This window comes from Gossypium raimondii, chromosome 8 (assembly GCF_025698545.1).
Source record: "Gossypium raimondii isolate GPD5lz chromosome 8, ASM2569854v1, whole genome shotgun sequence".
In the NCBI taxonomy this organism is placed as follows: Eukaryota; Viridiplantae; Streptophyta; class Magnoliopsida; order Malvales; family Malvaceae; genus Gossypium; species Gossypium raimondii.
The window spans coordinates 36,936,417-36,959,325 of NC_068572.1; the positions used below are offsets into that span (position 1 = coordinate 36,936,417).

Here is a 22,909-nt window from a genome sequence, read left to right on the forward strand (position 1 = left end):
ATAACAAGCGAATTAAATAAAACGTAACAAGTTTTTAAATAACAAGAAAAGTAACATGAAAGAAGGAAATTATATATTAAAATAAGTTTAAAATAATATATATATACATGAAAGTTTGAAATAAACCAAAAATATAGTTGAAAACAAATAATTTGAAATCAATAGTATACATACATATGAATAACAAAAATAATTTAATATAAGTTGTATACATAAAAATATTAAATAGGATATTATCATATAAATCTTTAAAGATGAAATATATAAAATGGCTTTGAAAAGTATATTATAAAATAAAAGTTATTAAAATATGTTATATTGGATTAATAAAAATGATTCATCACAAAGTTAAAATAATAATATATAATAATAATAAAATAAAAGAATTTAGGAATAATAGTGCATAATAAAGTAATATATATATATATGTAAAAACAATAAGTAACCGAAAATGTAACCAAATATAACAATAATGTCAATAAAAATAACAAATAATAATAAATTAATATTAAACTAATTAATAAAACAATGGGCTGATTTGGAATTAAAACAGAAATTTAGGGGTAAATCTGAAATAAATAAAAGGAAGAGGAGGCCGAATCGGGCGCGCGAGGAATAAGGAGGGAGTAAAGCGGAAAATATCCTTGCCCTCTAAAACGCTGCGTTGCGGCATGGACTGAAACGGAGTCAGCAACAAATTATGTAGCCCAATTTAAGGAAGCCGCACAAACTAGATTGAAACCAAACACAAACATGGAGGACTTGGAGCGCAAATAACCCTCCCTTACCAAAACGCGCGGGTCAAGCCGCAATCAGATCGGGTCATCGGGTCATGGATCAATGCAGCACCGTTTTAGAGCCATTGAAACGGGCACTAAACAGTGTCGTTTCACCCCTATATAAAAGTCCCCACAAACCCTAAAAAATTAAACCCTAAGCCATTCTAAAACAAACAGAAAAAGACCTCCTTTTCTCTCTGCCGCTGCACAACCCGAACCCCATCCAACTCCACTTCGGACGGAATTGACAGGGCTCCGACGGCGCAACTTCGCGAAGGTAAAAACCTCCTTTTCCTTCTCTTTATTTTCTCTGCTATTTATTATTATTAATAATAATATATATGAAACGACGATATACCAGAAAAGAAAAAAAAACTCGAAAGAAATCACCTTTAGAAACTGTTTTTTTGTTGCTTTTCAGAAATTTTTGATAAAATATTCGTGTTTTTGATTTCTTTGAATGCTTTCTTTTTACATTCAATCTCTCTGCTTTCTTACATTCATCCCCCCTTTTTCTTTTGCAATCGATCTATATATCGAAAAAAAAAACAGAATAATAAAAAAAGAAAGAAAAACATCTGTCATTTGCTATTTTCTTTTCTTCTTTTTTTGTTTCTTTGTGTGCTGCGTTGTTCATTTTTCGTTTGTTGCAGGTGTACGGAGGCCAGCTGGAGTGTACGGAGGCGCGTGAAGGCATGGAGAGCGATGCTGGTATGGCGCGGAAGAGAGCCCGTGTACGATTGCGGCACGATAATTGCTAAGGGCTAGGGTTTCGGTTCTATTTTTTAATGTAATGGGCTTAGGGTTAGATAATTGGGCCTCTGTAACTTGGGTCTGGTAAATTTTTTGTAATTTAGACTGTTTATTGGACTATTGGACTTTTAATTTTGATTTTGTTTTATTTAGTTTTTTTATATATTTATTTATTTTATTTTTTGTGATGCATATGGGCCGGGTATAAATTAGGTATTAGATAAAGAAACCAAACAAAACTTAGGAACATCTGTCAGAGTAAAGAGGTTGATTTAGCATTTGTTTTCTTTTTTTAGTTTAACTTGTTTTTTACACCAAAAAAGAAAAAAAAAACTTTTTAAGTGATAATTCTAGGCGATGAGATGAGAAAGCAGGCTACCTGGACGGTGGCGTTTCATATCCGACCTTTCTACCGCATTGAGATAACAGTACCCGAACCCTCTAATCTCCCATTGGCGTTTTCACCCTTCTTCCTCCTTTATTCCCCGTGCTAGGGTTTCTACTACCGTTACCTCGATGGTGACCAAAGATCATGTCACCATGAACGGGAACGGTAACAGTAACTGGTTCAGTAAGATGGAAGAAGAGTTTTTCAAGAGGCACCACAAATGTGACGTTACAAGAAATCAGTACAACTCGTCGCTTGTTAAACTCATTAAAGCTATTGCTCATCTCGTAAGGTTTTTGCCCTTTATTAGAGTGCATTTACGAGGAGGTTGAAATTAAAGTGGGGATTGATTCGAATTGTAAAGCTTCGTCTGAAATTTTAACTGGTGTCAAGTTATCTGTGAATCCATTGGGGTTATCGACATTTTATGTTAGGGTTGTAGCATGTGATTTTAAGAGATTCAATGTATAACATTGACAACTTTTGATGGAGGATTAATTAGTAGAAATTAGTCTGTAAAATTGTTGTTTTCTTGTGTACTTGCTTAGTGTGTGCATTGTTTAAAAAGAAATAGAAAAGAGGATTTTCTTTCAACTTGCATTTCATTCAAGTGTAGAAGCTTAGCTAGGGGTTCTTGTATCTAATCTTCAAATCCGGAGAACTTCTAATTGAATGCGTTTAATTTTATATCACATTCCCAATGTAAACGTTGTGTGGTTACAAGTAGAGTTACTTTCAGATTAAAAGTTTCAGGTTTTAGATTGGGCTGCCTTGGTTATGTTTTCTTCCTTAATGAACAGCTATTGGTTTTTGATCAATCAGGTTTGGCCTGTATTGAGGAGATTCGATCAACTGCAGAAGAACAAAGCATCTGTCAGCAGGTGTGTTGTCTGCCGGCCACAACTAGCTCTGAAAGGTTAGAGTATCTAGATGATGACGAGCATATTTTGAGCATGATAATTGTTGGAGGGGATCTTAGGTTGAAGCATAAAGGTATGAATTTTGTACTTGGTTGAAATAGTTATATACAACACATGTAACTTCAAGTGCATGTCTGATGAATTCTGGTATAGATTTTCAACATATAGTTTTGACTGTAGTATAGTTATTCATCTCAAATTAATTATTATTTTTGGTCTCTGTTGGATTATGTAATGCATGAATTACCTAAAAATATAATAAGGTTTTGGATATGGTCACTAAGGTGGAGGACTGAATTTGCCAACCTTTTCCTTTTACTAGTCATTGGGATAAGGATGTGTGGATTGAGTATGAATTGTCAAAATCATTGTTTAAATGGTTAAATCTATTCAGCTTTACAATTTTTGTTGTTGTTCATGTTTGAGTTTGTGCATAGCTTTACAAAACTGGAAATTCAAGTTGTGAAACTAGAATGAGATCCACATCTATTATATTCTGTTAGTGGCATGAATTTGCTTTCTGATTGCACTCTGTCAAGAGAATTTCTATGCCTTATGTGCCTTTTCCTCTCTCCCAATTGTTTATTCTTCTTGTGCTACTTGGACATTTGTTGCACCTGCCAATGATTTACTAGTTTGTTTGCATGTAATGGATCTGAAATAACAGAATACTTTTTCGTGAGCAAGCAACTTGAAGATGTGTTGGTTTTCAGTTCTGTATCCTGTATCCTGTCTCCTTTTCTTTTAACATTTGAATTGATCTAAATGCTTTGACCTCCTTCATTAGGTTGAATTTTGATTTTTGGACGTGTTGGGTTTTTTTTTTTTTATGTGCTATTTGGCTGTAAATATGTGTGCTAGTCGAAATTTGAGGTTAATATCTTGAAAAGTTGAAGAAAAGCCTTTTGGTGCGATGGATATAAATGAAATATGGATGCATGAGGTGAAGCAAGTTATTTATAATAAAGGTGGAAGAGGGAGGGATGAAAGAAATATTTGTATTGTTACAAAAATCCAGTGGTGAAATACATTGCTTGATGTAGGGGTTTTGGAGTCTTGTGCTTTAGAAACCATTGAGAGGTATGGCATGTCTTTCATGACCCACCTAATTTTGATTTATCTGTAAAAAAAGAAAAAAAAGAGAAAATTGGGATTTATCTTCCCAAGCTGAGATTAGTTGGAGTGCATTGCCCATCAGTCAAGACAAAAGGGGATTTATGCCCCCCACAAACTGAGAATGGGGGGATCTGGCTTTTTAGTATTTTGCATGGAAAATTTATTTATTATTAGTATAATGGTACCAGATTGGATCACTGGTTCCGAAGTCTTTTATAATCTGAATTCGCCAATAATTTTTTTATTTCATGGGATCAATAAACGCACTAGTATAACAAAAATCACATGTTTAATAAATATTATTGTCACCAACGATTAATGTTAGCAAGAAGGACAAAATGTGTAAACTAAAGGGCCAAGGTTTAAATAAAAATAATAAAAACTTGCCTCGCCTACCCAACATTATTGATTTTTGTTTGGTTAATTACCACAAGGCAATGAATCTGTGAAACACCTTAACCTTTCGCTTTTATAATAAATATATAGCAAGACTAAATTAATACAAAACATAAGGAACGAATGGAAAGTTGAAAATTCACATGTAGTAATTGTGCACGGTGACAACTTAAGACTATTCGTTTGCTCAAGTTTTAAGAAAAAACTTAGATAAAAACAAAAACAAAACTCATTTAAAATATGATTTGACCTACACTTCAATATTTAAAACTCGATTCATCTCATTTTTATTTTATAATTTGGTATTTTTAATTTTATTTTGTGAATTATATAATTTATATTATATGAAAATTAAATATATTATACAATAATATAATATTAAAAGATATGTGAAGTTATTTATATGTAAAAATTTCCTTAAAAGTTACAGATTTAGTAAAAGAAAAATATGTAACAGTAAAAGGTTTCTTGACAAATTTAATAAGAAATGTTATATTATTTATTATTATAGGTGTATGGAAATTTATTTTCTAAAATACGGTTTTCTTTTAGGATTACTTCAACACTCACAAGTGTTGAGTTTATTATGCATACAAAAGACATCAATGGGACGTTTGGTTTACTGTAATGGAATAAGGCTGTAATTGAATAAAGTTGTAATAGAATAGAGCTGTAATCAGTAATTTAATTGTTTGGTTGAATGGAATAGAATAGAGCTATAATATCATTCTTGTGTTTGGTTGAATCGAATAGATGTTGTAATAGCATAAGGAGAAATACTTAAATGACCAAAGTACCCTTAACAGAATTTTTGTAAAGTAGATAATTATTGTTATTTTTATTAAGTTTTAATAAGATTATTATTAAATATATTTTAATGAAAATAAAAATAAAATAAATAATTTAATCATATTTTAACATAATTATTATTAAATACAATTTAATAAAATAATTTATAATTTAATAACATTCTTAATAAAATTATTATTAAAATATGAATTAAAAATCATAATATATAATATTATAAAAATAATATATAACCTATTTTATTATTTTTAAACGCAATACATATTTCATGTGCTAAAATATCATTAGCGAAACAAATAATTTAAATAAAAAGTAAAATATTAGAAGTAATAAATAGCTTGAGAATTATATTTTACATCCAAACATAATGTTCATATATTAACAAAAGTTACATAATGCCATTAGCTTATATGTCATAATCTATATGTTAAATTTTACAATATCAAAAGTTACAACATTGTAATGACATTCTATCATGTCATTATATCATCAAAATATTACATATACAAAAAGTTACCAAAACAGCACCAACACAACCATGATTTTTAATGGTCAGAAAGAAATCTTCTCACCTATTCCAATCGCACAGAAGAAGGTAGACTAAAGAAAATGAGCATTTGCGTTGGATGATCTGAAATTTTCCTCAACGCGCGATAGCGCTCATCTTCAGTTAATCATTCTACTTCACATAATGTTGGATATAATTTCAGAGCACTTTCTTGAATGACCATTTTTGAGTTTTGTTGAATTAGCACTTCGGAGGCAATGCTCCTTCTTATTTGAAGGCCGACGGTCCGTATGTTTTTTCCCAATAACGTGGCAGAATCAGTAAATGAAGTAGAAGAAATTTGTTCACTTGCATCAGAAATCTTTTTTTTTCTTCTTCTTTGAAAATGTGGAATCATCTTGATTTTTAGATGGTTGCGGTTGTGTAGTTGAGAGATCCATCTCATCTAAAGAAACTTCAGGTTCACATCCATGGAAATCGTTTCTTTCTTTATGAGTATTTGTAGTAGCTACATCCTTAGAATCTATTTCTTCAATAATATCAACGGTTGTTTGAGCATCTTTCCCAGTGACTTGATCTTTTGTGTAGATGACAGTAAGTTGGTCATAATAAGGGAAACTTCAATGTCTAAATTGTTTGGCTTCTTTATGACTCTATAAAAAAGGATGAATCCATATTAGATATAAGTTTGGTCAAAATAATATAATAAAGATAGGAAATAATTCTTACACTTATATATGAGTTCCACACAGCATGTTCAACAACAAGCTGTCTATGCTTGTCTCAACCAAAGTCGTTATTGTATTTTCCACTGAGCATGTCATAAACGATTGCCCAATCCCTTTTCAATGTCCTAATCTTCAATTCAAGATTAGGTTTAGCCTTCAACATAGCACGGGATAAAACTTTTTCTAACATTATTTCCAGCTTATTTAAATAATCGACCTTAAATCCTGTATTTGTGTTAAAGGTTCCAACATTGTGCAAGTCAACCATATAGGCAACCAACGCAGCATCTTCTTTTGAAACGCATTTCCTTTTGGTTCCTCTTAAATTTTGGGAAAAAAAATATTTGATTGTTAAAAGCCCGACATAACCATCTTAAGAAAAAATGCAAATTAAAATTAGGTTTGAAATTATGAATCAAAAGGTCGACACTTTATAAAATTATAACACATGACGAATCAAAAGAAAATAAATTAAAGTTGTAATTCAACAAGTTTAGTACAATACAAAAAGACAATTCAAACACCACTAAAGTTTCATAAACTAGATACATGAAATAATATAAACAAATTAATCTTCTACTACTTTTTACCTTAAACTTAACTAATTTCTTGATGCTTGCCATTCATAGAACATTTGATTGGCTAGTTCCATCCTCCAAGTAGCCCATGCATCTGACGGATGAATATTTACGATATTCGGTTCATCGTCATCTATCACATTACTAGGTAATCCTTCTCCCAACTCCGCTTCAATAGGATCAAGACTCATATAGGTTCGAATAAAATTATGGAGCAAACAACATGCAATAATAATTCTATTGTGTACCATCACAGGATAAAATGATGAACTCCTAAGTATTCCCCATCTAAGTTTTAATAACCCAAAGCATCTTTTAATAACATTGCATGCTGAAACATGTTTCATATTGAAAAATTCTTCTAGAGTACTTGGCTGGTAACCTTGATGCCACTCATTCAAATGATATCTTTGTCCTCTAAAAGGCGCAAGAAATCCCTCACAGTTTGTGTAACCAACATCAACTAGATAATAACAATCTATAAAAAAAGGAAAAAACTATTTATCATGGTTAATTTTCCCAAAAAAGTATGATCTAAAAAATTAATTCAAATTCCTCCAATTCCGCACTTTACCATGAGGAAATTTTAGTCTATGTCTCCTACTAATGGCATCTCGAAGAACCCGTCCATTGGCAACAAAACCTTCCCAACCAGGAAGAATATAAACAAAAAATATATCAGATGTACAAACACCTAACATATTTGTTGCTATGTCACTTTTTCACATTAGATATCTAGGTTTATCAATTGTTGGAACTCTAATCTTGATGTGGGTTCCATCTAATGCACCTAAGCAATTCTACATCACATGCATAAAACCTCGAGTTAGGATACTATATTTAAACCCTAAATCAACGATGACAGGCCAAAATATGGTTGATTCTTTGGACGAAACTTTTGGGATATTTTCTTATTTGGACCTTAGCATTTATCAAAATATTACATTAATTGATATCTAAATGTATCTAGGGTTGAGTGGTCACCAAATAGCCCGTTACCTATATAAGCAACTTTAGGGTCACTGGAATTGTGTCCAGACTTAGAGACAGTTTTTACTATTCAATTTTCTTTTTATGTTCTTTTAGTCGGAACTTTTTTATTGCAATGTGAAGACAATTGTGAGAGGAAATTGCTCCCACACCACACTTCAATCCATATTCATGAGTTGTCTCTTATCTCTTATTCTTTTATTTATATTTTCGTTAACCTTATCAATTAGCGTTTGTATGAATAATTGAATAGATTATTGTGCTTATTTCAAATCTTGCATGATTCGGTTATTAAACTAATTTATCTGAAATTGGTTGTTTATTCAAGATTACTTAGTATATTAGGGAGTGACGCCCTTGATAGAATATGTAGATAGGTGAGACCGAAAGAGTATCCTGTCGTGTATAACTTGTTCCAAGCGATGAGATCGGGAGGGTATCCATATGCCTAGGAAGAGACCGGAAGGGTGACTTAGGTGGTAATCCTTAGTGAGGATGAGATTTGAAGGGTATTCTTAGCTAAGGGTGGTAAATAACTCAATCGATGATAATTAAATATTTAATTAGATAATTAGGAATCTCATATCATAGATTAGAGGCTCACATTGTCAACACTAGGAATAGAAAATTCCATTAGGTTAATTTAGGTTAGTTAATTTAATTAGTTTAATTAAAATATTAATTTGGATTCACACTATCGATTCGTGACTCAATTAGATTAGTAATTATTTTATGTAATTGATTTAATAATAGTTTCTCTAATTTGCAATTCCTTGGGTACGATCCTCGAAACACTTACCAGTGCTTCGTTGTAAGCTAAACTATATTACAATTTGACCCGTACGCTTGCGGACACCGCCAATTTAATTTTATATTTTTTGACAAGTTTCTCCAACCATGTGCATTTCAATTGGTACCTATGTAAATCCTTCAACCTCTCCTTTGATGGCACGATACCTAATAATTGCCCGCACATTGACTCCAAATTGATGCCACTAGGTCCAATTACTGCCTCTCCATTAATTTGAATGTCAATTATAAAAGTGATGTCTTTGAGAGTAATTGTTTCTTCCTTACATGGAAAATGGAATGTAATTATTTTCGGCCTCCATATTTTCACCAAGATGGAAACCAACATGGAGCTTTTCCATTTTATATGCCATGGACAAATTGACATCTTGCAAACATTCTTAGGTATGAAGATTGGGATCCGAGAAGTGTAAATTATGTCAGACCTAAAGATAATACTAATTGTTAAAAACAAAAAAAATTAAAATTTGGAAAATCTTAAAAATAATTCTTCGATAATTAAAAAAATAATTAGAGATTTCACCTTGTTGAGGGCACAATTAATAATATGGTAGACCATTTTCTCTCGAAAAATATGTAAATAAAAGCATTTTTTTTTGTTTTTTTGTAGAGTTGGAAAGCTTGAGTAAGATTTTGATGAGAAAAAAAGAAGGATGATTGAATTTTTATAGAGTGGAAGGCGATCACCATAAGAACTGACTTCCACTGCATTCAATGTAGTTGGTTGGTCCTACGACAAAATAAAATGCTAGTCTAACCTTTTATCTCTAAACTTGACACTTGTAGATTTCAACTCTTCTCGACATGCTGACATAAAATGTATGAATTAATGTGTTGATTTGGCAACACATTAAACTATACTCGATATCAAAATTGCCCAAAAAGCGTATTTTGAGAAATGAGTTTATCAATAAATAATAAGTTTTATTAGGATTAAATCACTATTTGGGGTCTAAACTTAGCAATTTTTCTCACATTGGAGTCTTAACTTTTTTTTGGTCAAAGTTAAGCCCTGAATTTGGCAATTGTTTCCTCATTGGGGTCTGAACTTGGCAATTATTCCCAAATTAAGATTTAAACTTTAAGGTTTTTAAGGACTAAGTTGAATAAAAAAGAGTTGAAGTCTCAATGTGAGAACATTTGTCAAGTTCAAAACCTAACATGAAGAAAAAAGGGTAAAACCTTAATGTAAGAATAATTAACAAATTTTAACCTAAATAACAAAAAAGGAATTCAGACCAAGTTCAAATCAAAAGGTGATTTTAACTTTATTATTATTATTATTAAGTCAAAAAGTGCATATACAATAATAATAATAATAATAATTAAATATTTTAAACATAAAAAATAGAGAAATCTTAAAATTAAGAGTTGAGCCAAAACCAAAGGCATCAACACCTCAACCATTACTTCTCTCCGGCCTTTCTTTGCGATAAGTTGATAAAGTTCCAATCCTTACTTCAAAGTTCAAGCTTTCCTTTTCTTAATTAAAAAAATAAGCAGAAAGAAACCCTTTGGAGCTCTCTCCTTGTTTCCATCTCCGTATCTACGCCCAGTGTTCCATCAACTCATTTTCTGTCCTTCTCCAAATAAACTTCCCGTTCTTTTTCTTTCTATTTGAACCCGAATGTTTCGTGCATTGGCTTCTGTTTTGCTTTGTTGCTTCTTCCTTGAAGCCTCTTTTTGGGTTCACTTTTCTTATGGGGACTTGACAACCTGCTCGGGGATTGTTCCTATGACGGAAAGAGGCGATAAGATATCGATAACGGACTTTGGTGGTGTCGGCGACGGACAGACGCTCAATACCATAGCCTTCCGGAAAGCTATATATCGGATTCAGCATCTGAGAAGGAGAGGCGGCACGCTACTTTTTGTGCCTTCTGGAGTCTACTTAACCGACAGTTTCAATCTTACTAGTCATATGACACTTTATTTGGCTCGAGGTGCTGTTATGAAAGCCACTCAGGTAACTCAAGTCTCTTAACTACTGATTATTACTTGCTAGTATTATCAGAGTCTTCACTCAAGTTTGGATCTTACAGAATCTTTATTCCAACCCTTCCCTTCCTAATATTGCTAAAAAAATTGCTGTATTTTACTCAAACGTAAGGTTTAATTGTGAGGAAAATGGGAGTGAGTTGAATCTTAGAAATGAATTGATCATTGTTAGATTAAAGTACTTTGCTTCTAAAATGGTAATGAAAGCTGTAATCTGGGTTTTAATTATGAACTAGTATAATTTATAATAATAATTGCAAAGACTGATTCTTCTATATGACTGTTATTCTTGCTTTTCTTTCCTTTTCTTTATTCTTTGTTCACTTTTTTAAAGATTTGGGTTTTGGTTGCATTGTTGTCTTAAATATAATAAGTGTAGTTTGTACGATATAGTTGAAATGACAATTTTATTGCGACACTGTTTGTGGCGAAGATGGTCTCCATGGAAGTGGGTCCGTGCAGCATTGTTAAGATATGAGAGAAATATTGTCGGTTGCCATAGTATAGTTGCATGTGCATGATATTTTGGGTTTTCTTTTTTCTTTAGTTCTCATTCAATAGCTGGCAGGCTTTGTTGTCCAACTTGGTGCCATATCTAGTCTAGATTAATAATATAATGCAGTCCTGTTACAGTGTTGGTGTTATTAATTAAATAATAAAATCATACTCTTCCTAATGGACAGTAGTAATAGACAATCTGAATGGATGATGTCGCAATAGCTTTCAATTAAGATATTTTTAGATGTTAGAAAAATAAGTGGTTATGGTCATACTTGAAAGGAGTAGTCAGATTTAGGTGTGAGTATCCAATTATGATGTGTATATTCAAAATTTTAAGTCATTTCAAGTTTTTGGGGGTGTTTGGAGAATCATATCCCACACATTGGTTTTTGACTATTATTTTCTTCTAATCACCAGAGAACCATGTTTTCTATTTAGTTGTCTGAAATCCCTTTCTGCTTGAAGTCTACTGAATGCAGTCATCATGTACTCTACTTGGGTTATAACATGCTGAAAACTAGTCGTAATGGTGGCCTAGTTTATGGGAGAAAATATGGCTATTTGTGGCTGGTTCTGCTTGTCATTTGGTAAACTACCATTTGATTTTCACAAAAGAACTAAATAAAAAATTGATGTCTTATTTGTTTGACATTACGAAGGCAGCCTCATAGGAGCAGTAGATGGAACTGCCATTAAACTACTTATTAGGAGATTAATAGATCATTTCATAATGACATATACATCACGCATCCCGGATCAAGTAAAAACTATGGGTTTTTAGCAGGCCACTGCTACATACATTTCATTAGGAATTGATGATCGCCTTTGTCCTTTGAAATAACATACTTTTTTTTTTTCCTTATTTTTTCCCTTAGCCACAAAGATGTTCTTATATCGAAGAGATCAATTTATTCTCCACCTGTCTCCTTTTTTCTTTCATCATGCCTATTTGAAGCCCTGTTGAAGCATTTCTCCTAATTTGAAAGTTTTCAGAAACTTCATCGCACTGCTATTCTCTTAATATGGTAAGATTTTATTGGAGATGCTTCTTGCATATAATTTTCTTCCTGGATTAATATCTCAGGACACCTCAAATTGGCCTTTAATTGCTCCTTTGCCATCTTATGGAAGGGGAAGGGAGCGCCCTGGAGGAAGATATATGAGCTTTATTCATGGAGATGGACTGGAAGATGTGGTGATAACTGGTAGGTATTGATGTCTATGTGGTCGATCATTCTGATAGCTTGCCTCACACATGTTTTAGATATATTTGTTTTGTGTTCTGTTAACCATCATGAATCATTTAAATATGATGAATCTTATGTTTGAGATACTTATCTATATACTACAAAAGCCTATTATACACTGAGAACAACATGGTTTACTGTCATGGATCTTCATGTTATTTTATCATACTAAGGTTAATAGCAAGTAATTCAGACTTCTGTAATTTTGCTGGAGAATAAAAGCTCCTCACATCTATCATGTCTGTGTTCTATTATCACGGTTCATGTAACTTCAACTTTAATTACCATGATTTGTTTTAACTATAACAGGTGAGAATGGCACAATTGATGGTCAAGGAGATATTTGGTGGAACATGTGGAGGCAGAGGACTCTCCAGTTTACAAGACCAAGTCTCGTTGAATTTGTGAATTCCAGAGGCATTGTCATTTCCAATGTGATTTTTAGAAATTCCCCCTTCTGGAACATTCATCCTGTTTATTGCAGGTAATTTTTGCATTAATTCTTACAACCAAAGATTTACTTCTTGATATAATTTATAAGCCCTACAATTATTTGAGAGGTGTGATTTGACCATGTTGTAGATTGGTGTCGCTATAGATTGTTTGTGTCAGTGAGGGCCTTATTTACAATTTGATCATATGATTCTTATCTGTTTAAAAGTTTTAGTCCTTCATTAACCAAACCAATGTTGAACTATTACATGAAAGTCTGCAAGAAAACCCCATTTTTGTGCAATGAAAATCAAAGGAACTCTGACTTTAAGACAAATTGAATCATTATTGTTTTCCTTTTCTTTTTCAATTTCATTACATTTCCTCTTCCTTTATGGTGATTTCCAAGCCTTGCACGTTGTCACATTTAACAATAAAGGAGCTGAAGGAAAGCAGGTATGCACATTTCAGGGTGCTCCAAAGGTGTTTCTATAGCATAGTTTGTAGCAAGAGTTAATTAGTTGGTAATTGGATTTGCTATTATGATCACGTTAATTGGTGTACCTTCGTTGGCTGTTCTTGTATTTTTATACTTAGTAAGAATTGCATGTTTAGAATCCTAACTTAGATATCTTTTTCTTCTTTGCAGCGATGTTGTTATTCGATATGTTACCATCCTTGCTCCACCTGACTCCCCAAATACTGATGGGATTGATCCAGGTAAAAGAAAGAAAACGGAAGTAATTTTATTTGTTGAATTCCTCTTAGGGTTTGATATTCACACTCAAGCAAGCACTTAAGGCAGTTTTGATAATGTTGAACCGCGTATAAAACTCATAAAACTTATTAATTATACGTATTAGTTACATATGTTTTCATAAAACATATACATTTTACATATATATTTATATTTTATATGGTTACGCCTCGTTTTACTCGGGCAAGCTCTTTTTTTGCGCCTTGCACCTCAGGCTATATAGAGGTCCTAGTGCCTCGAGTGCACCTGGCGCCCTTGACAACATTGATTCTGATGACCCTCTTCCCAAATGTTGGAAAAGGAAGTGAAGAAAGGAATTGTTTTTGGTTGATTAGGTGTAATTTTCAAATCTGAATGAAATCTAGTGGGATGTCTATCATTTGCTCCTTGCCCTGCATATATATATTTTATATTGTAAAAGCTATCGGTCGGAATTTCTTGAAAAATGGCTATGTTCATTAATTGATTCCCATGCTGTAATTAAGAATGAACACCGTGATATTGTGTGAGGGATCAGTTTTTCCGTGTTCTTCTGTTTATTTGAATGGAGAAATTTCTTGGAGATTTTAATTATTATACTTAAATGCCTCATTGGTACAGATTCAAGCTCCAATGTCTGCATAGAAGACTCGTTCATTTCTACCGGGGATGACCTTGTGGCAGTGAAGAGTGGATGGGATGAATACGGGATTGCTTATGGACGCCCCAGTTCTTACATCACTGTTCGGCGAGTAACAGGTTCAACCCCATTTGCTGGAGTTGCAGTGGGAAGTGAAACATCTGGAGGAGTGGAGAATGTGTTGGCCGAGAACATAAATCTTTACAACTCCGGAGTTGGTGTTCACATCAAGACTAACATCGGCAGGGGAGGGGTTATAAAGAACATCACAGTGTCTGAACTGTTCATGGAAAACGTTAGAACAGGTATAAAAGTAGCAGGTGACACCGGCGACCACCCTGATAACAATTTTAACCCAAACGCCCTCCCATATGTCAAGGACCTTATGTTAAAGAACATTTGGGGTGTGAATGTCCAGCGAGCAGGTTGGATGCATGGCATCGAGAATGCCACTTTCACCGGCATCTGTCTTTCAAACGTTACCCTCCAGGGCACGACTGGACCAAGACCTCCTTCCTGGAACTGCAATGCCATAAGGGGGGCTGCAATCGAGGTTAGCCCACGGCCATGCGCTGAACTCACCAGCGTAGAACAGAGTGGTTCATGCGCCAGCCATTCCTAAGATTCATGTTATAAAATATAGTTTTCTACTCTGATTTTAACCCTTTTATGTCTCTTTTTTTTTTCTTTAATATTCACGTTAAACCTTTCCATTGCAACAAGTAAAAAAATTCATGAAAAACAGAACAACAAAACCAGTGATCTGGCAATATGAAATCTCACAGCGCAGTTACTATAATACAAGGAACATCATATGGTTCATCTCAAACGAGTGCAATCTTATTTACAACCCATAGTAAGGCACACTAAATAGTAATATGCACGCATACCCTAAGGGCTGGTGACTAGAAAGTGAAAATTACCCAAATAAACATATAGATAGATGCAACACTAGATCACTATGATCATTTTAGATAACGTGCAGGGTATATTCAAAAATGAATAAAATACTTCCGGAACTTCTCCATGAACCCGCCCTCGTGCTCCTCTGTCTCATCCCTTTCTTCCTCTCCATGGTGATGATGGCGGTGGTGATGATGGTGGTGGTGGTGGTGGTGGTGATGCTCTTCCTCATGATCCTCTTCATCATGGTGTTCGTGGTCATGGTCTTCATCATGGTGCTCGTGGTCATGGTCTTCATCATGGTGCTCCTGGTCATGGTCTTCATCATGGTGCTCGTGGTCATGGTCTTCATCATGGTGTTCGTGGTCATGGTGGTCTGGCTTCATAAAACCTACATGATGCTTAGACTCGGTGCCATCATCGTCAAAACTGCCCCAACTGGCCTCGATCTGGCGAACAACACCGCGTGACTCTGGGTCAAAACTTCTCTCGTTGGACAGTATCATATCGTTGCCGTAAGAAATGAAGCGCTTCTGATGGAAGCGTGGATTCAAAGGCCTGAAGCGTTTATGGAAACGGCAGTTGTGCTTGTGACGGAACGGAATCAAGGGACGCCTTGGGAAGTGGCGGTTGACAGGGTTAAAACTGATCCTGGTCAAAGGAACGGAGGCGACGCCGGAGGCATCATCATCGTGCTTGAAGTCGAGTAATTTGGGGGGTTCAAAGTGGGGTTTCTCGCTGGGGAGAAGGATGGCGGATTCGGGGTCGGATTCGGATTCGGATTTTTCGGGGGTGACATCATGTTGGGATTCAGATGTGATGAAGCGGGCGTGAGAGAAGGTGAAGAGGAGGAAAGTAAGGGTGAAGAGAAAAGCGAGTCTAGCCATTTTTGTCTAAAAGGGATTTTTGGTGAAGGCATGAAATATGGATTAATAAAAGGGGCTGTGTCAGGACCGGTGGTTTTGACTTGGAAACAGGAGGTGGTGCCGGAACGGGTCAATAGGGGTGACCCAACACGTGGCTTTGGACACAGTACATATTTAATTATTACTGATAAATTAATATGTTATAATTTTATTAGTATCAAATGAAATTATTAATATGAATATATTATTTTAATTTTATAATTTGGATTAATGAATACTAATTAAGATGCTTTCAAATGAATTATAAGTAGCAATAGCGAACCTATTAGAAATTTGAAAACTGGGGAAATCTGACTTTTGGGATTTTGGTTTGGTGTCGTATGGGACAAGTTTTGGGTTTGACAAATCTGCTCCAGAAGCTTCTTTTTAAAGTAGACTTGTGAAATATTATTTTGTGTTTAAAAATAATACTTGATAATAATAAATATGTAGTATGTACGAAATTAAAAATAATTTAGATGAAAAATCTAAGTAATACTCGAGTGAAAAACTGTGTAATAAAATTAAAATGTACAATGTTATCAAAACAAAATTTTAATTGAGGTGGTTTAAATCAATGTGAAAAATTAAGATTTTATAAGTGCGGGTGACAATGGTTTGAATCTCACTATATATATATAAAATGTTTATTGATTTTATTTAAAATATAAATAAGACAAAAATATTTTTATAATAATATAATTAATTTTAAATATGAAAAATATTTTAATAGTTCTTTTAATTGAATTGGTGTGGCACTAATTTAATTAAGAATTTAAATAATAATACAAATATATAAATAAAGTACAACAAAAATATAAATTTAAACCTATTTTCCTTCCTTGACAAAAATTTAAGCCGTGTTGGGTTGGCACGTCTGATTAATCTTTAAATAAGGGTTGGCCCTGTTTGTATTATATTGTGTGTAATGTGGAATTGAATCATTTTTCCAAACTCTGATTTCACATTGGACACAGAAGCAACGCGTTAAACTTGACATTCACCATGAATATTTGATGCTATAGTTTTCACACTCCACAAATAGTATGTGTATGATAAAATATTAAAAAATATATGATAATTTTTTAAAATTATTTATGAAATAAGAAAAAAAAGAGTTCATTATTAGTGAATTAATTATTATCTTATAAACAAATGGTAATTGTTCTGACCATTCCACTGCCACTAGTGTAACACCCCTTACCCGTATTCGATGCCGGAATAGGGTATGAGGCATTACTAAAACACATACACTTGTATACGTATTAAACCGAGTTACAAAATTTCATCCGAATTAAAACTTTTTATATTATTAACGTGCTTTTATAATTCTTTACAACCTATCCTCGAAATATTGTATTCATAATAAATAGAGCCTATAAGACTCGATACAAACTCATTCATATACTCAATTTATCCATTAAATCATTTCAACCTTGAATAATCCACATTATGCCAAAATCAACACTAATAACAATCATAAATCTCTTCATATTAATTTCACATATTACTACATTACATATCTTGAGCATATGCCAAAATTTCAGTATCATGCAACCATCAACAAACTCATTTCTCCTTTAGTCGACTAGTAAATTAGCCTTAAAATTCATATCAACCATTAAATCTCACAATTTTATAACATCTCATTACCAAATGATTCTAATAACAAGATACTTTATAATCATCCTTATGACTACAGATATTTCACAAAGCATGATTATCATCCAACATTATCTATGTACCAAAATGACTAATTCACAAGCAATAACAATTCAATGTTTTATTTCAATTTCATTCAATTCATAACTCTTCGTGTTCACAATTCAAATTAATTTCTCAATCCAATTTGCATTTCAATACCACAATAATTCTTTTAATTCAAATCATATCAATAATAATTCCCATTCAACTCATAAACAATTCAATATTGATTTTTACTTTATTTTTTTAGTACTAACATATTATTCAAAATTTTAACAATTGCTATTAATAAATTCAATACCGATACGAATTTACTATTCAATTCGGCGTCTATCGATTATAAACGAGCATATAGCCAATTATACACGAATCATTCGTATATTTTATTTTTTCCTCCTCCCCCTCTCCATTCCACATCCTTAGTGTACATAACACTCTTAAAAATAACAATCTCTATAGTTTCACTATTCATTCAACTTCAAATAAGCTGTCTAGTCGGGTTACAGTCACTAAATTATTTTTATCCGGAGCTACAGAGCTCCAAATTATAATTTTCCCAGGAACTAGACTCACATATCTTCTTACCATGAAATTTTCAGAATTTTTGGCTTGGCCAATTAGTACAGTTTATTCATGAAAGTCACCCCTGTTTCACTGCTCAACATCTCTGACCTCTCTTCACTAAAAATGAATTATTTTATTGTACAGAATTCGGATGATATTTCCGTTTGTTTCCTTTGAAAATAGACTCAATTAAAGATTCTAAGCATATAAATTATAACTCATAATTATTTTTTTACAATTTTTAATTATTTTCCAAAGTTAGAACAGGGGATTCCGAAATCAATCCAACTCTGCCTCACTAAAATTCAAATATCTCAAAATGTATAACCCTTTTGCTTGCTCTGTTTCTTTTATATAAAAATAGACTCATTAAGCTTTCATTTCATATCTTATTCACTCTCTAATTCAATTTTCACCATTTTTGGTGATTTTTCAAAGTTACACAACTGCTACTGTCTAAACTGTTTTGTTGTAAAATGTATTCTTTCATAATTTCACTTTTTCACTATCTCAATTCCATTGAATTAATCACATCTCATTCCAATAGTTCATTTCAATTCATATACAACCCATTCAATTTATCACTATATTCAAAGCAGTCCAATTTCTCATTTCCAATTTCAAGTCAATCTTCAATTCAAATTTACATATATATATTCATCATTCAAGTACACTTAGTTAATTTTCCCAATGAACTTATCGGAATAAAAACAGATTTCTCGGTGGCCTACACACAGTCCGTACCACCTTTGTGTAATAACAGACTCTCGGTGGCCTGCACATAGTCCGTGCCACCCTTGTATCTTAACAGAATATTGGTGGCCTGCACATAGTCCGTGCCACCCTTGTATCTTAACAGAATATTGGTGGCCTGCACACAGTACGTGCCACATATGCGACCTATCAGTCTAGTACACGTAGTGGACTGCACTTAGTCCGTACCACACGTGACCCAATTACGATCATTCATATCTTTTCCATTCCGAGGTTCAATCGGGAAATTTTTACTTTTTAATATTTTACCATTTCTTTTCTAACCAATCTTAATTCATAATTTGCATCAAATATTTGTTCCACGTATAGTACATTTCTTAAATAAAATAATAAAGCGCTTAAGCATAAATAAAACAATATATTATCTACATACAAACTTACTATCATATTTTCAAGGTCAATTTCTCGCCTTTCACCACTTTTAACAACACATTTAACCTATTTAGCACTCATATTAATCAATTTGATCCAAAAATAATACTTAAAAATTACATTTTTACCCCTAAACTTTTGCAAAATTACGATTTTACCCCTAGGCTCGGAAATTAAACTTTATTCCTTTTTCATATGTTTTATAACATGCTGAACATTTTTTCCTTCTATAGCAACATCAAATTCTTGCTCTAACATGCACTTATGAACAATAATAATTTTTTACCGATTATGCCGTTTCACTTGTTTTCACTGAAAATCGCTTAGCAAAAATTGTTTAACGCAATTTCAAGCTTCATATTCTACCATAAAATATCAAAATAAACACATTTCACCTATGATTATTTTTCCAAATATAAACCCTAGGCTATATTATTACTAGAATAAGCTAAATCAAGCTATCGGGACTTAAAAACGTAAATAACATTAAAAACGGGGCTTGGAATCACTTACTACGGAGCTTGGAAGCTTGAAAACCCTAACCATGGTTTCCCCTTGCTATTTTCGTTCATCATGGAGAAGATGGACAAATTTTTGGCATTTTTGGCCTTTTTAATTCTTTTAATTACTAAATGACCAAAATGCTCCCAACTTAAAAATATCCTATTTCACTTATCTCTTGTCCATTTTTGTCCAACAAGTTAACCAATGGTCTAATTACCATTTAAGGACCTCCAATTTAAAATTTCATAACAATTGGACACTTCTAACATGTAGAACTCAACTTTTGCACTTTTTACAATTTAGTCTTTTTGGCTAAATTGAGTGCCCAAACGTCGAAAGTTTTGAACGAAATTTTTACAAAATCATTCCGTGAAATTGTAGACCATAAAAATATAATAAAAATAAATTTTTTCTCGTCAAATTTGTAGTCCTGAAACCACTGCTCCGACTTGACCCAAAATCGGGCTGTTACAACTAGAATAAAAAAACTCCACAAACAAATTTAAGATAATGTTAAATATATTTTTTAATTATTTTATTACACCCTAAAAAAATGACATTAACTTAGACTAATGGAGTTTTTTACTCACTTGCAGTTTATAGGATAATAATCCATAAACAAAGGAGTACGTTACACTACATACCATCTAATTATGTTTAAATTTTTCCTTTCACCGCTCAATCATAAAAAACTTTAAAATGGTCATTTTAGTCAAATTTCACCAATTATCATTTACTTTGTGACAAAAGGTGATATATGACAATTTTAAAATTAACATAATAATAAATTTAACTTTTAATATTTACAACGTCAAACTGATCACAATTTTAAAAACATTTAACCATCAACATTTACACATTATCTAAATTTGATCTTAATTCTTTAAAATTATTTAAAACCCAAAATTTAATTTGAAAATTTAACGCGATGACTAAATCTAATAATATTGAGAAACCTAAGACATTATTTCAATTGAAAAACCTAGGAACCTAACATTTGCATTGATAGCTAACATTATTTAAACCCGAAATGTCAAGAAACCCACAACATTATTACAATTGAAAAAAAAAAGATCCTTTAATCTAATAATACAATCTCCAAAATAAAAATAAAAGCCCAAAATTTGATTTGGAAATTTATATAAAATTTGGCTAAAGTTTGAGCAAAAAATCAAAGGATAGAGTTGAAGAAATTAAAGAACCAGAAAACAATATAGTCGCCAGCGTAACCCCCACCACCCATGGCTACTGGGTATTTGTAGAATTAGGGTTTTATGTAGACCTTACTTAGATTTAAAGGAGAAACACTAAAGATATGGATGATGGGCGGGGATAACAGTGAGCCCAAGGCCTTGCCGGGAGCATATTGTATGCCAAAATTCATGTGCGAAGATTTGCTTGACATTGTCACCAAAGCTTTGGATGCCATTTGAGGACTCTTACACTATGTTTAGCTGGGTGAATGAAATAGAGTTATAATAAGTAATTTAATTATTTGGTTCAATGGAATAGAATAAAGCTGTAATAATATTCTTGTGTTTGGTTGAATCGAATAGATGTTATAATAGTATAAGGAAAATTGTTTAAATGACCAAAGTACCCTTAGCATAATTTTTAGGTAGATGATTATTATTATTGTTATTAAATTTGAATAATATTATTAAATATAATTTAATAAAAATAATATATAATTTAATCATATTTTAACATTATTATTAAATACAATTTAATAAAATTATCAATGACACTTTGACATGCCGTTATTATGATTCATCGAAATTCAAGGGATGCATCTCTTCTAATATAAAATTAGAGTATGTCATCCATTCAAACTGCAATATGAAATTATAAATTTCATTACATATCTACTAATAAATTTCAAATGCTTACATAATTATTATATAATTGAAAAATTCAAAACTAAACTTTGCTTATGATAGTTGATATAACAATAATCAAATATCTTGAAGTTCATTCAAGATATTCACATGACTCACGTTATTGTTCCACCTATTCAAAATAATATGTTATTTCGAAATTTAATAATAAAGAAATTAGTATGATAACTATATTATTAAATGAATCTTACCTTATACGAGTGGAAATTGGTAAGGGAAATTTACTCTAGGACATAAAAATGGTAAGCGGTACCATGCCCATGACTAAAGAAGGATGATACATCCATGAACTTTAATTTCCGGAGCTTTAGTGGCCCGACACATCTCTTAATACAATGTAGCCAAGACAGTTGATCCCCAATTGAGCCGCCTAGCTTCTTCTAGGTCAATTAGTTGTACAAGCCACCTTAAATGTACCTTAGTTCAAGGTATATTTGGAATTAGAAGACCCATGATTAACCTCAGTATAAATGCTTGAGCGAATTGTTGTCTTTCCACCTTACTAGATGAGTTGTCTAGATGTGAGAAATTATTTTCTATCCATTTTATATATATTCGGCCACCACTAAACTTGTCTGACACCTTGCGAAATAGCTACTGGCAAATTGGCATCCAATCCTCAATGTGGACTACACCCGTAATGACCGCCCCATCAATCGATAGACAGAGTTGTAATGCCATATCCTCAAGTGTAAACATATACTCATCGCACAAAAGATGGAATGTATGTGTTTTAGTTTTCCATCTCTCCAACAAAGCACTAATAAGTGCATGCTCCAATTTAGTCTAGTCGAGCATACAAGACACATGTAAGAATCTTGCCTTATTCAAGTACTGCTCTATAACGCGTAGTGCTCTCAGACTTAAATTGTGTATATATGCTTCAATAATTCAAATTTCTTCCTAATTATATAAACACAAACCCAATAAAAATACTAAATAAAATGCAACAACTTAA

The 22,909-nt window shown here is 32.6% G+C and overlaps 3 protein-coding genes across 4 annotated transcripts; 2 read left to right on the forward strand and 1 right to left on the reverse strand.

The window, feature by feature from the left end:
• The first annotated feature begins 1,789 nt into the window (after nucleotides 1–1,789).
• LOC105791352 (abscisic acid receptor PYL8) lies at nucleotides 1,790–4,389 on the forward strand. 2 transcript variants are annotated; one of them, XR_008198493.1, is made up of 3 exons: nucleotides 1,790–2,207; nucleotides 2,743–2,913; nucleotides 3,508–4,389. XR_008198493.1 is itself a non-coding variant. In XM_012619392.2 (2 exons), the coding sequence occupies exons 1-2, from the start codon at nucleotides 2,049–2,051 to the stop codon at nucleotides 2,839–2,841; spliced, it is 258 nt and encodes an 85-aa protein (XP_012474846.1). In that variant the 5' UTR covers nucleotides 1,797–2,048; the 3' UTR covers nucleotides 2,842–3,111. The 2 variants fall into 2 exon arrangements, 1 of the variants encoding a protein (XP_012474846.1); XM_012619392.2 differs by lacking the exon at nucleotides 3,508–4,389 and having other exon boundaries at nucleotides 1,797–2,207; nucleotides 2,743–3,111.
• Nucleotides 4,390–10,145: 5,756 nt separating this feature from the next.
• On the forward strand, nucleotides 10,146–15,156 carry LOC105791353 (probable polygalacturonase). The gene is made up of 5 exons (XM_012619393.2): nucleotides 10,146–10,739; nucleotides 12,357–12,477; nucleotides 12,829–13,003; nucleotides 13,601–13,671; nucleotides 14,309–15,156. The coding sequence occupies exons 1-5, from the start codon at nucleotides 10,401–10,403 to the stop codon at nucleotides 14,947–14,949; spliced, it is 1,347 nt and encodes a 448-aa protein (XP_012474847.1). The 5' UTR covers nucleotides 10,146–10,400; the 3' UTR covers nucleotides 14,950–15,156.
• LOC105791355 (uncharacterized) lies at nucleotides 15,092–16,159 on the reverse strand. Its single transcript, XM_012619394.2, has one exon. It carries the CDS (start codon nucleotides 16,115–16,117, stop codon nucleotides 15,320–15,322), a length of 798 nt encoding a protein of 265 aa, XP_012474848.1. The 5' UTR covers nucleotides 16,118–16,159; the 3' UTR covers nucleotides 15,092–15,319.
• Between the last annotated feature and the right edge of the window lie 6,750 nt (nucleotides 16,160–22,909).